Source organism: Cornus florida, unplaced genomic scaffold (assembly GCF_030987335.1).
Source record: "Cornus florida cultivar Cherokee Brave unplaced genomic scaffold, ASM3098733v1 CherokeeBrave_3.0.0_Hap2_Chr02, whole genome shotgun sequence".
Taxonomy (NCBI): domain Eukaryota; kingdom Viridiplantae; phylum Streptophyta; class Magnoliopsida; order Cornales; family Cornaceae; genus Cornus; species Cornus florida.
Window position 1 is genome coordinate 82003193 of NW_026775572.1, and position 14504 is coordinate 82017696.

At 40.8% G+C, this 14504-nt stretch overlaps 2 protein-coding genes across 2 annotated transcripts; one reads left to right on the plus strand and one right to left on the minus strand.

Moving 5' to 3' along the window:
* The first annotated feature begins 872 nt into the window (after positions 1-872).
* LOC132296466 (uncharacterized) lies at positions 873-7819 on the plus strand. Its single transcript, XM_059794667.1, has 2 exons — positions 873-1080; positions 7215-7819. The coding sequence occupies exons 1-2, from the start codon at positions 873-875 to the stop codon at positions 7817-7819; spliced, it is 813 nt and encodes a 270-aa protein (XP_059650650.1).
* A 5321-nt stretch (positions 7820-13140) lies between these two features.
* LOC132296467 (uncharacterized) lies at positions 13141-13917 on the minus strand. The gene has a single exon (XM_059794668.1). It carries the CDS (start codon positions 13915-13917, stop codon positions 13141-13143), a length of 777 nt encoding a protein of 258 aa, XP_059650651.1.
* Positions 13918-14504: the final 587 nt, after the last annotated feature.

Here is a 14504-nt window from a genome sequence, read left to right on the forward strand (position 1 = left end):
CAAAATGGTTATTTTAATAGTAAAAGAGCTTTATCAAATGTTGTGCCAAACAAACAAAAAAAAGTTTTGTATCCATAAAAGCTCTTTTAAAATACATTTTCCAAACACTAATTATAAGCCAGATAAAGTGTTAACTTCTGCTTCTCTTCCTCTTCGGAATAAAAGCAGAAGTAAAAGCTATGCCAAACGAGCGATAGGATAACAAGCATTCCATTTAGCAAAGGTGAATATAAAAGGTCAATTCTGTTCAATATATATATATATATATATATATATATATTACAAAAGGGCAACATCCATATAATCTAGCGTTTTAATCTATTAAACAAAGTGAAGTGATACAAGTAATTAATGAGGATGGTCCAACTTAATTTGAATATTACTCTCTTTGTCACAAAAAAAATGTTCATCTTTTCTTTTTGAACTGTCCAAAATAAATATTCACTTTCCTTTTTCAAATAATATATTTTATATTTTTTTATATATGTCTTTGAAGTTTAAAATTTCAAACTTAAATATTCATAACTTAAAATTGTAAGTAACTTTTTAAGAAAACAACACAAACATGTCCCTTTAAAAATTTTTAGTCCACAGTAATTAAAAGTGATGTTTCGTATTCCACAAAGTCTAAACGTCTTATGATTCTTATCAGGAATCCAATTCTATTATTCTAAACATCTTGTCATGGAATCAATACTATTATTATTGAAAAAGTATGGATCCCATGCTTTGAGTGCACTCATGGAATCAATTGCAATTCTTAACTTCAGAGCTTGTCTAAATCCTTTCCATATAAACTCCTCCATCTCCACCCTTTTTGATCAATCTAAAACAAAATTTGATTAGAAACACAAACTCTAACCATAATCCAAATGAGTGGCAAAGGTGGCAATGGTGGTGGTGGCAGCAAAGTTAGCGGCGGTGGCAGTAAAGGTGGTAGTGGAGGAAGTGGAGCAAAGGGCAGTGGTGGTGCAAGGCCTGGGGGAACCATGAAGGCGCCTGGTGGTGGTGGTAGATCATACGTATCAAGGGCCGGGTTTGAGAGCAACCCTCAGATCTACTTTGCTGGTCTGCATGCTGGTAAAAAGGCCAATAAATAAACGTTACTATCTAATAAGTGTTCTTCTCCTCCTCCTCCATTTTTTTTTTTTTTTTCTGTGTTTTATGTTTAAATCAATGAAAAAATATATGTTATGTGTTATAATTGCTTTTAGCGACGCTACAACAAATGAGGCTTTATTAAGATAAAAAAAGTAAGATATGACTAATTTGAACCAAGCTCATTTTACAAACAATTAATAAAAAAATATTAAAAAAACTAAGAACCAAAATATATGCATTCCTCCAAATGAATTTCTCATGTCTCACAATTTTAAAGGATATAGAACATTATCTCTTCACTAACACCACTACCATAGAAAAAAAAAAAAAAAATGTATTATCAAGTTGTTGGTCCCCTCTTATTTGCACTTTTCATTTATCATACACCTGAAACAATTAAAAAGACCTCTTACATAAGGTCCGTCGTGGTGGTTGCTATGCTAATGCTGATTCAAAAGGAAGAACATTACATGTTTGGAAAATGACTGTTACCTTCCATCACCATCAATGGAACATCATCGTGTGGAAGTAAAGATTTAGATTCCTCTGAAAGAATGTTTAGACTAAAAGCCAAACATTAAAGGACATGCAAACGCCAAACCTCACCCACCTAACAATATAAATTGTGGTTCTTACAATTGGAATCTAAAGTTCAATAAAATTCAGTTTGACAGATAAAAATAGAGATTAGGATCCTCTAAGTTAAAAACTCTCTTCATTATCCTAAGTAGAATCAATAGGACATTGATACATGGCATTCTTAGTATATCTAGGACTTATATTATTCCACATCATAAAATTGAATAAAACTTAAAAAATGGTATTGTTTTAAAAGTGCAGAAAACACACCGTCTACTAACGGCGTCTCCAACTCATTCTCTCTGCACACAGGTCTGAAAACTCCCATTATAATTGTATAAAGGAGGTTTTCATATTCTTTTTGGACTGAAAACTCTATCTTAGGTTATGGAGTGAAAAACCATATGCACTTAAATTCACCAAATAAAAACACAACTTTATATGCACAATTTTTATATTTTTTTTTTCGAAGCAAGAACTTTATCAACACAATTCTTATACAAAATTTAAAATACAGACCTTCTCAAGATTTTGCAGGAAAATAAAAAGAGAACAATATAACTTTAAAAAAGCAAAGCAAAATCCTAAAATTCAAGACAAATTTGATAACTTGTAACAAAGGCTTACAAGTAAGATTGTTGCAATTAAAATCGGGTTCTAAAATTATGTCACAGAAACGAAGAGAGGAAATTCATAGGGAGCCTCTCCAGATTGATTTGCAGAGGATTGGAAGAACATTGAGGGAGAAAGTGTTGGTGACATCTGTGTTAGTGGATGACACCTATTCTTGTGCTCCTAAAACGACATTACTTTTATAATTTTATTTAATAAACTGATGTGGCATAGTCCTAAAAGTAGATGTCTATTTCAAATCAATTTATGACACAAGAAATTAGTTGCTACCATCAAAGCCTATAAATAATAGAGAAGAGGAAAAAGCCAATTGCACTTGGCTATTTGACCCAAAATTCAATTGGTTTACTGATATTAGATAATCAGATTTCTTTGTTATACAGGAACACATCAATGGACCAAGTATAGAAATCCCTCGAAGCCAAGGAAACTCAGATCAATGAGACAGATTCTCAAACTCTTTACAGTTGGATTTTTATTTTTATTTTTTTTAATTTTTAATTTTTAATTTTTTTTAGGACATTTCAGTGAACTAATGATTCGCAATCTAATTCAGAAATGTTCTAGGTTTTCTGGATTGGCCCATTATTTAAGGGCCTTCCTATGGTTTGGGCTTTATCCAACATTCATGGACTTTTTCTTTTTATGTGGTGGGCAAGGTATAATAAGACTGAAGATCAAGTCTTTAGTATTGCAAGCAACATATCAAATGAGATTTATTACTCCAACCATTATGTACCTTCACATGAAGCAACTTAGTGAGAAAAGAGAGCATTGATAAGTTGCTTCCCGCTCCATTATGTACCTTCACATGAATCATAACTACTGAATGCTTGCCTATGGCTGTCAAATGGTATTAGTACTCTTTTAATGCAATATTACTTGCCCAAAACAAAGTACACAGTGGAGACTATAGAATGATAATCACACTAGCTTGAGAGATGGTCCGATGGACAAGTTTTGAATTGGGTTCTACTTGGGTTATTGGGTTTCGAGTTGAAGACCCTACAAAAGCTCAATAAGGTCTTCATAAAGCCCAAGTCTGTCCAAATAAATTTTCTTTTTGTTAATGTAAAATATTAAAATTTTGGGCTAATTGAGAAGACTAGTGGTATTATTATTGGCGGTCCACCAACATAGTAAGACACTCCAATATTTTTTTATTTCTGTTTTTATTTTTTTGTAATAAAAAAATTATCAACAAAACCCTTAAACCAATCAATATTTGGTTTTATATTTTTCAATCTCATAAATGCCCTTTTCTATTTAAATAATCTCAATGGGTGTCTTAAGTTATCCCATGACTCATACCAAAATAGAAGCAGTCATACAAAAAAAAAAAAAAAAAAAAAGAGTAAGCCCAAAGGGAGAAAATTCACAGAAACAATATATTCAACCCTAAACCTTTCTAGATTTGTTCACTAATGGCATCAACTTCAATATGAGTTTTTCAACAAATTGCGAAAATTGATGAAAGAGTTAATTGGGATCGAAAATAAATCAACATCAGGCAAACCAGATGTATACCTTTCGAAACTCCATATAAAGGTTCGCCTATATATTATATTCACACTCATATCATTCGAAAAACTGCCGAACAAGTCTGGGTTGGTAGAAAAGGAGAGAACTTGTGTAACGACCTACTCCACTACATATAAGTACTTCACTTTTTCTTTACACAGAGAATGTGGGATTGTGCATTCGTAACTCGCTCAGTGTAATAGTTTGCCAGTGATTTGCACCCTCCCACAGCTTAATCACCCCCCTTTCGGGGCCCAACGTTCTCGTTGGCCACACTTTCGACTGGGTCAGGCTCTGAAAACATTGTAACGACCCACTTCATATTGTGGTGAGCTTGTGGGCGGGTGCGCCGTGAGCGGGTGCGAGGCACTGGCAAATTACCACACTAGGCGAGCTACGAGTGCACAATCGCATATCACCTGGGTAAGAGAAATGTGAAGTGTTTATATGTGATGGTGTTATCTCTAATTGGTATGAGGCTTTTTGGGATAAAACTCAAAAACAAAACCATGTGGGCTTAGGTCCAAAGCGGACAATATCATATCATGTAGTGGAGTGGGTTGTTACAAATGGTATCAAAGCCTAACCTAACCGAAAGTGTGGCCAATGAGAACGTTGGCCCCCAAAGGGGGTGATTGTGGCAACCTTGTGGGCGAGTGCGAGGTATTGGCAGACTACCACACTGGGCAAGCTTCGGTTGTACAATCACACATCGCCTGAGTAAAAACAGATTGTAATTAAATCATTAATTTGTGACCGTATGTATTTATATGTTGTCTAAATAAAAATGTTAAATTTTAGTCCCACCTAAACTTTTGTCATCAAATACACTTAATGTAAACTATTATTCCTATTGTCACAGGATAACACCTACCACATAGGAACAAAAAAAATATCTTAGAAAAGAGTCGTTGGCGATCCTTGCCGAGAATGATTGACAGTTTTCAAGATTATGTACAAAAGTCGGAACAAGCGAGAGAGAGTTAATTTCACTATCTGATATCAAAACTTCACTATCTGATATCAGATTTAATGAATGGTTAATTTCACTGACATCCCTTTAGGTTTGGCTAAATATCACCTTCAAACATTTTTCGAAAATAACTATTACTTAGGTTCATTTCTAACTTTTCGTTAAATATTTTGTTAAATACATAAAAAAAGACAATTTTACCCCTAATTTTTTAATCTCTTTCATTTCAAAATATCAGATTACCTAAATGATCATTATACCCACACCCACCTACCAACCCAAACATGGACTTTACAAAGCAGCGGGTGTCATCGAATGCAGCATTGCTTGGGCAGAAAGAATGGAATGACAGAGGCATTTGTTGAGTCAAACTTTATATAATATAACTTTCGTATCGAGATCTAGCCCCCACGATCTCTCTTGGGAAGATACGAATTAATTGGGTCTTTTTTTCTAAAACATAAATACCAAAACCATCTATATATATTGTTCCTGTTATGTATATAGATGGGTGAATTTAATTACCTTCTCAATGATCCAAGATATTCTTCTCTTGAGCTACCATCCATTTCTTCCGGTTCCTTTTGATACGTTGATAACCATATATAAAAGCATGTAAATTAATTAGTTCCATCATTAATTGATGATCACCAAATCAAATCAAACATTATCTTTTAGACTCTGGCCATTAGATCTGCCCATGGGGAGTAACCAGTGATAGAGGCTTTATACCCCATTCGTTGTACTCTCTCTTTTAAACATAGAAAAAGGAAATAACATATATAGTAGATCGACTAAGGTTTCATATATTTCGAGAGCATAAAAATAAAAAAAATAAATAAAATAAATAATAATAAAAAAAAGAAAATGTGAAAGAACCACCAACGACCGATCTCGTAGCCTTAGGCGGTCGATTATTCGACCGTGAAGTTAGCAAGAAAAAGTCGCCTCATCAATCTTTTGGTCGAGCTATACATGTCTGTGTGTAATATGTATATGTCAGTATGTATCTATATAATTTGAAAATTTTCAACTTTCTAGGGGTATTTTAGTCTTTTAGTCTAATTCTTTAAATTAAAGGGTTGAGTTGAAAAATTCAAAGGGCGCTTAAGTCTGAAGATGCAAGAATTCGCTTCTTCTTTCTCTCTCTCTCTCTAGAATTCTTCCAAAAAATTCTCCCCTCTTATCCACCTGTAATGGTCTATTTATAGACCATTACAATTATTATTGTTAACTGATTACATTGGGCCTATATTCAAAAGTTTTCTTCCTTCTGGACCTAATCTCCCAAGGGGCTTGATCTTCCTCGGTGGATCCTTCAGGTTCGGTCCATTCCGGGGTGCTTTGGTATGGGCCTTACTTCAATTGTTCGACCCGATCCCGTTCAGCGAACTATATCCGGCCCATGCCACTTGCTGCATCCTCAACTGCCCCCATAATTACCCTTTATTGATTAGGGGGTAATTATTAGAGGCTGCTAATGATAACCTGACGGCTCGAGAAGATTGCGTGGGAGAATGGACGGTTAGATTTAGGGGTCGGCGTTTCGAGATTCAAAAAACCCATCGCTTTCCTGACTCCTCGGCCCTTGGGCTCACCTTGTCTATATAAGCTTCATAGATGTTCCATCGATCCTCTTTACCATCTCCATCTCACTTTCTGTTGTTCGAATCTTCTCCGGCGATCTCTTGCAAAAGATCCTCCTTCCAGTGGCCTTGCAGTACTTTTTGCCGTTCTCACTCTCTAAGGTTAGTTTCATTTGCATTTTTCTTTTGGAAGACTTCTTTCTCCTCCTCGAAATCTTCATTCATTCTCACTATGACAGTAGATCTAGACGTTCTTCGTATGAAACTTCACCTTCCCGACGATGTAGAAATTAGAAATTGCCCCCGAGAGGTGAATATTAGAACCGGTGTTGGCCTTCTTCCCGGCAAGGTCCTGTTTTCACTCCTCCATCTTAATCTCCTTAGGTTTCCTTTGCATCCCTTCTTTTGCTATGTTTTCAACAAGCTAAATCTTTCCCCTTTGCAAGTAAACCCAAATTACCTTAGGATTTTGTCTGTTATGCTACTCTTGATTCGTGACAGAGGTTTGGATCTGGACATCGTAGATCTTCTCCTCTGTTACAAGGTTAGCAAGATCAGAACTGATGAACCGTTTTATCACTTTTTCCCCATTGAGAAGAGGTCCATCTACACGGATAAAATCAAATCCGAGAAGGGTTGGAGGAAAAATATAATCGGGGTTAGGGGAGCCTGGTTCTCTCCAGCTACGGAGGATTTCCCTATCCCGAGCACTTTTGGAGAGTGCTCTATCTCTTTTTACAAGAAATAGAAAAACCATAAGAGTGACTGTCCTTGCGAGATTTGCATTCCTCGTTTTTGTACTTTCTTGTGCCATTCCTTAGGCATTTCTTGTGATGATTTGAGCTACGGTGTGTGCAAGGATAGGGATAACTACCTGAAGCAGTACGTTCTGACCAACATTCCCTCCTGCTCGAACCTCCTCACCTCAGACAATCTCCTCGATATCTTAGTCCTCGGCAAGACAATGAGCCAACTCCAGATCCCTTCCTTTGGCAGGAAGAAAACTGCCCCCAGGCCTGCTATCACCCCTGCATCAAATTCTTCACCAGCTTCAGCATCTTCCTCTGTTACCCTTTCTGATACCACTCCTTCCACCGATCCATCCGTGACGGCTACTAACCCGGTCGCTAACACAGCGACCGCTAGTCCGAACGTTACCCCTTCTGTCAGCAATCCTTCTGGTTCTACTAATGCTTCCGCACGGGAAAAGGCAAGAGGAAAAAGGCACCAACCTAATAGTGCCCTCAGCATCGATGATGTTCCTTTGTCTCAGAGGGTTAGGCCCTCTGGGCCGAATGTGATATCCCTAGCAAGACCTCCTCAGACTAGGCCCCCTACCCCTTCTAGGCATGCCTCCGCTTCAGGAATGGCGCCATGGAACCCTCACTTCATTCGAACAGACGGATCATCTGTTAAACCGACTTAAACCATGTTCAAAGATGGTCAGACCACAATGGCTTACTACAGGAGCATGTGGACTCCCAAGGACATTGAGGTAGCCAAAGGTCTGTCTTAGAGGGAACTGTTCAGCCGATTTCCCTTATCCGCCATGGAGGTAACTTCTGCCCCTTAGTCAATAAGTCTTTACATAGTCTTTACACTTATTTTTTCTAACCATCTGCTCGGCTTAACCAGTTGTCCTGCATATCTCTATAGACCCTGTACGGGATGATGGCTATGCAGAAACAAGTTGAGCATGTGAATGCTAAGGTCCGTGCGCTTTCTGACAGCCTTAATGCAGCGAACAAGGAGAACGATGATTTGGCTGCTCAGAAGACCGGGTTGATGGTTCAGCTTGGTAAGATTGAAAAGGAAAGGGATTCGCTAAGGAAGGAGACTGACTCTCTTCAGGATGAGAGGAATGCATTGCAGCTCGAAAAGAGTGTTTGGCATACCGAGCGCGAATCCCTTAAGGCTGAAAAGGAAGAACTGCTACGCCTTCTGAGTGATGAGCAATCCGCTCGGATGGCCTTTGAGAAAAGGGCCTTGGACGAGCGCAATGCTTTACTTGATACCATCAGTAGGGTAAACGGTGGTATGCTAGCTCTGCATGCTCAGTTTTCCAGAGTTGGAGCCCTCAGATATGCTCAGGGGTTCCGAGAGGGTTACGCCGATCGTGTTCCGGATGAGGGTCAGACCGGTTCTACCCCTGATAATGTTGACAAGGAACTGGATATTGACCCTTCTGGTGTTTATGCCGATCTAGACTCCACCACTGCTGAGGGCATATTTGATGAATGCCAAGAGATTGCCTCTTCTCGGATCACTCGTACTCCTTCTGCCGCTCTGACTTTGGACATTCTTCCTCTGTCCACCTTGACTCCATCTGTTATTACTACTGAAGATAACCCTCAGCAGAATGATTCTTCCAACGCTATTGAGGGTAGGACTCAACAGAACGATTCTGTCATTCACCTCGACTCTCCATCTCGTGAGGATGGTGATACCAACAATAATGAGGAGACAGCCCAACATCATCAAGAGGCTGACGAGGCAAATGCCTCTTAGTTATAACTCTTTTTTTTTTTTTTTGTACTGACTTTTGTATATTCGCCATCTTTACACCTCATCTTTTTTGTAACTCTTTGAACTTTATTAATGAGATGGCCGACTTCTGATCAAGTTCTTTATGTAAACTCTTTTTATTTCTTAGCAAGTGCCTGGCGTTCGGCTCATAGTGCCAGCTGCCACTTTCTTTGCGTAGGTGCCTGGCGTTCGGCTAAAATGCCACTTGCCACTTGGCTTTTTATTTCTTAGCAGGTGTTTGGCGTTCGGCTCATAGTGCCAGCTGCCACTTACTTTGCTCAGGCGCCTGGCACTCGGCTAGAATGCCACTTGCCACTTGGCCCTTTTTTTTTTTTTTTTCTTACAAGTGTTTGGCGTTCGGCTCATAGTGCCAGCTGCCACTTACTTTGCTCAGGCACCTGGCGCTCGGCTAGAATGCCACTTGCCACTTGGCCCTCTCTTTTTTTTTTTTTTTAAAGCAAGTGTTTGGCGTTCGGCTCATAGTGCCAGCTGCCATTTACTTTGCTCAGGCGCCTGGCGCTCAGCTAGAATGCCACTTCCCACTTGGCCCTCTTTTTTTTTTTTTTTTTCCTTAGCAAGTGTTTGGCGTTCGGCTCATAGTGCCAACTGCCACTTACTTTGCTCATGCGCATGGCGCTCGGCTAGAATGCCACTTGCCACTTGGCCCTCTCTTTTTTTTTTTTTTTCTTAGCAAGTGTTTGGCGTTCGGCTCATAGTGCCAGCTGCCACTTACTTTGCTCAGGCGCCTGGTGCTCGGCTAGAATGCCACTTGCCACTTGGCCCTCTCTTTTTTTTCTTAGCAAGTGTTTGGTGTTCGGCTCATAGTGCCAACTGCCACTTACTTTGCTCAACCTTTTAAAGAGGAGTATAATCTTTACAAATCTCAGAAACTTGTACATTCGACTGTGTTCAATTGAAAATGAACAGAATTCAGTATTGAATCTCAACCTTTTATTGATAATACCTCTTCAGAGAAGTAGCATTCCAAGGCTTGTTAACCAGCCTTCTGGCCATCGTTTTTAAGGTATATGCCCCCTTTCCTATGGCTTCTACAATTCTGTATGGGCCTTCGCATGGTGGCATCATCTTTTTGACTATCCCCACCTTCTTTTTCAGAACCAGATCACCTGGTCTAAAGTCTCTATGCTTTACTTTCTTGTTATGGTTGTTCGCAAGCGTCTGCTGGTGGGATGCAAGCCTTACCGCTGCTGCATCTCTTTTTTCTTCCAGCAAATCGAGGTTAAACCTTAACATACTGTTATTATGCTCACGGTTCCATGCCAAGCTTCGAACAGTCAGAACTAAGTGTTCGACTGGTATAACTGCCTCGGTACCATACGCCATGGTGAATGGGCTTTCTCCGGTCGGTCGTCTTGGGGTCATTCTATAGGCCCATAGGACGTTCAGCAGTTCATTTAACCACCTTCCTTTCTTTTCTTCTAGCTTCTTCTTGATACAAGTAAAGATTGTTCTATTTGTAATTTCCGCCTGTCCATTGGCCTGTGGGTGACTTACTGCCGCCAGCTTTTGATTAATTCCATATTCCTCCAACAGCTTTCTTACTTGCTTACTGTCAAGGTTGGTCCCATTATCCATGATGATTGACCTCGGAACACCAAACCGGCCAATAATATTACTCCAAATGAATCGTCTCACATGAGTTTGAGTAACGCTCGGATATGGCTCTGCTTCCACCCGCTTAGTAAAGTAATCTGTAGCCAGTAGCACATACTTGTTCTGAGCTCTGGCAGTTGGTAGAGGACCAACTACATCCATCCCCCACTGTACAAAAGGCCATGGTGTGGCCATTACATGCAAGTCTTCAGGTGGTTGGTGAATCAGTGGTCCGAACCTTTGGCACTTATCGCACCTTCTGGACAATTCTTCCGAGTCTCGTGACATGTTCGGCCAGAAGAACCCTTGCGCCATTGCTTTGTGCGCTAAAGATCTCCCCCCTGAGTGGTTTCCACATACACCTTCATGAATAGCTCGTAGTATTTGCCGAGCCTCTGTGGGGGTAACACATTTTAAGTACGGTCCGGAAAAAGATCTTCTGTACAACTGGTTATGCAATACGGCGTACTTCGCAGTATTTGCTTTAATTTTCCTAGTCTCATCTCTTTGCTCAGGCAGAGTACCATCTTGGATGTAAGTTATGATCGGATCAATCCAACTTGGCTCATATGGAATAACATTCACTTGCTAAGGATCCGAGCCTGAAGGTTCTTTGAAAATGGATGGCTGGTTTAATATTCCCACTGGAATCACCCTTGCCAATGTTTCTCCAGAACCCGAGGCACTACATGCTAGCCGGTCGGCATCTTTGTTATACTCCCTTAGAATTTGAATGAATTCAATTTTTTCAAAGTTCTTGGCCTCCCGCACAATAGCAGAACGATATGCTTCCATCGTTTCATCCTTGGTTTCATACTCACCCCTCACCTGCCGAACAATTAACTGTGAGTCACTGAAAATATTCAAATTCCTGACCTTAAGCTCCTTGGCAAGCTTAATTCCTGCCAGCAACGCTTCATACTCTACCTCATTGTTCGTGGCTCCGAATTCAAGCCGAAGCGCTTGGCTTAAGGCTGTACCTTCTGGCGTCTGCAGTTTGATCCCAATGCCTGCACCCATTTGATTTGAGGATCCATCAACGAAGAGTTTCCATAAGCAACCACGAAGATCCTCCTCCACGTCCTCTAAATCACATTCTAGTAAAAAATCTGCCACCGCTTGCCCTTTGACTGCTGTTCTAGGTTCGTATGTGATATCAAATGAGCTTAACTCTATGGCCCACTTTGTCATTCTTCCTGAGAGATCTGGTTTGTGCAGGATTATTCTGATAGGGAAAGTGGTTAGAACGATGATAGGATGGGATTCAAAATAATGCTTGAGCTTTCTTTTCGCATGCACTAGCGAGAGTATCACCCGCTCTGCCTTTGAATAACATTTTTTGGCCTCAGTCATTGTTTTGCTAACATAGAACACTGGATATTGCTTCCCTTCTGCATAGCGGATCAGAACGCCACTTGTCGCGATGCTGGATACTCCGAGATATAAAAACAGCTTTTCGCCCGATTCTGGAGCTGACAGTACCAGAAGGTTCTGCATATACTTTTTTAGAGCAGTTAACACTAGGCGCTGTTCATCCCCCCAAACCTGTCTGCCGTGGCTTTGTATTGTGTCAAAAAATGGTTTGCATCGATTTGACAGTTTGGAAATAAACCGGCTCAGTGCAGCAATCCGTCCCGTAAGTGTTTGCACTTCTTTGACTGTCGTCGGCTCGGCATTCTTAGTCAGAGCATCTGCTTAGGCAGGGCTTGCCTCGATGCCTCTGAGATTAACAACGTGCCCTAGGAATTGGCCTGAACTTACACCGAATAAGCACTTGGTCAGATTGAGCTTCATTCCATATCGCCTCAACACATCAAACACGTCTCGCAGATGCTTCACATGATCAGCTTTCTTCTTACTTTTTACCACCATGTCATCAATGTAAGCTTCCACTGTCTTCCCTATTTGTTCCTTAAAAATTTTGCTAATAAGTCTTTGGTAAGTTGCTCCGGCGTTCTTCAGTCCGAATGGCATGACTTTGTAGCAATACGTCCCGCGTTCGGTAACGAAAGAAGTTTTTTCTTCATCAGTGGCGTCCATGGGGATCTGATTATAACCTAAATAAGCATCTAAAAAGGCCAAGCATTCATATCCAGTAGTTGCATCCAACATCTGATCAATCTTTAGCAGCGGGAAGCTATCCTTCGGACAGGCTTTGTTTAAATTGGTAAAATTAATGCATACGCGCCATTTCCCATTTTTCTTCTGCACAACAACCACATTCAATAACCAGTCAGGGTAGTACACATCTCTTACAAACCCCGCGTCAAGCAGCTTGTCAACCTCCTTGGCAATAATTCGGTTGTGCTCGGGGGCAAACCGTCACTGCTTCTGCTTTACAGGTTTTGCATTGGGGTTAACGTTCAAGGAGTGACAAGATACAGAAGGATCGATCCCTGGCATGTCTAGGTGACTCCATGCAAACACATCTGCGTTTTGAGACAAAAAATCAACTAATTCCTACTTTTCCTCCTCAACGAGTCGTTCCCCCACTTTGGTTGTTCGTTCCGGTCGGAACTGATCGATCTGCACATCAAACAGGGGTTCTTCAGTCCAGCCTACTGGCTCCTCCTCCCCACGCTGCTTGGAGGGAGGCTTATGTAATTGCTATCTCGGACTTGCTGAACGAATGAGAGCTTTCCCCTTTCCGGCATGTTTCAGTGTTACAGAATAACATTCTTTAGCTGCAACTTGGTCTCCATGAATGTCAATCACTTTGGTTCCGTCTGGCCATAGGCATCTCATTACTTGATGCAGAGTGGAAGGAACACCTTGAACTCTGTGGATCCATCCTCTGCCCATCAGAATATTGTAAGAGGGATGAATTTCAACAACCACAAAGGTTTCCATCAAAACCCTCTCAGGAGCATGCACCGCTACCTCCACCGTACCGACGGGCTCTACTCGCTTTCCATCAAACCCTAGTAGTGGATTCCCGGTGGATTTCAGCCGATCCTGTTTGATCTCGAGCCGATCGAATGTATCTCTTGGCATGATGTTCGCACTACTTCTAGGGTCAATTAGAACTCTACGCACCAAGCATTTGGCCACTGTCAAACTCTTGACTAGCGGGTCCTCATGAGGGATCTGAACACGCAACAAGTCTGTTACGTCAAACTTTATCTGCGTTGATGCGCTCTGTTGGTGCAGAGTGTTTACACTGCCTATCCTTCTCTTCATTCGTGCCTGGCGAAGGCGTGTTCGAAGCAGTTCATCTGACTCCTCGGCAGGTTCTGGCCGACCGTGAATTACATTGATTACTCGAACTGGTTGCGTGTTGTAAGAATTCAACTTCTGATTCTTCTTCACGTGCTCCATTGGTCGGTTCTGTTCCACTGCTGGTCCTTGAATATAACTTGCGAACTCCCCTCTGGCTATCAACATCTCTACCTATCTCCTTAGGTTCCTGCATTCGTTAGTCTAGTGGCCAAAATCAGAATGAAATGCACAGTGCTTAGACTGATCCCTCTATTCGAGAGGTTGTCTGATTGGTAAAAGAGGTTGGAACTTATCTTTATTTTCTTGGTACAGTCTTGCTAGGGTAACTTTCAATGGAGTAACCAGCTCTTCCTTTCTGGGCCTCTTCTCAGATTTCCACGAGGAGCGTTATGGCTGAACCTGTTTTTGCCTGATCTTTGCTTTGGTCTTTTCTTCTGTGGATATAACGGATGTCTTCCGAGCGTTTGCCGCCTCTTCTTCTTCTTCTAAGCACACAAATCCATCGGCTCTTTCGTAAAGTTCATCCATAGTCTTCGGCGTGTTCACCACCAAGCTTGTGTGGAATGGGGTGCCACGGTTCATGGCCAGTATGAATGCTTGAACTGCCGTTGAAGGGTGACATTCAATAACCATGCTCTTAGTAAGGTTAAATCTGGTTAGGAAAGCCTGGAGACGCTCATCAGCATGTTGCTTCATTGTGAATAGGCTCAAAATATCTTTCGCTGGACGCTTGTTTCTATAGTATTGGCTTA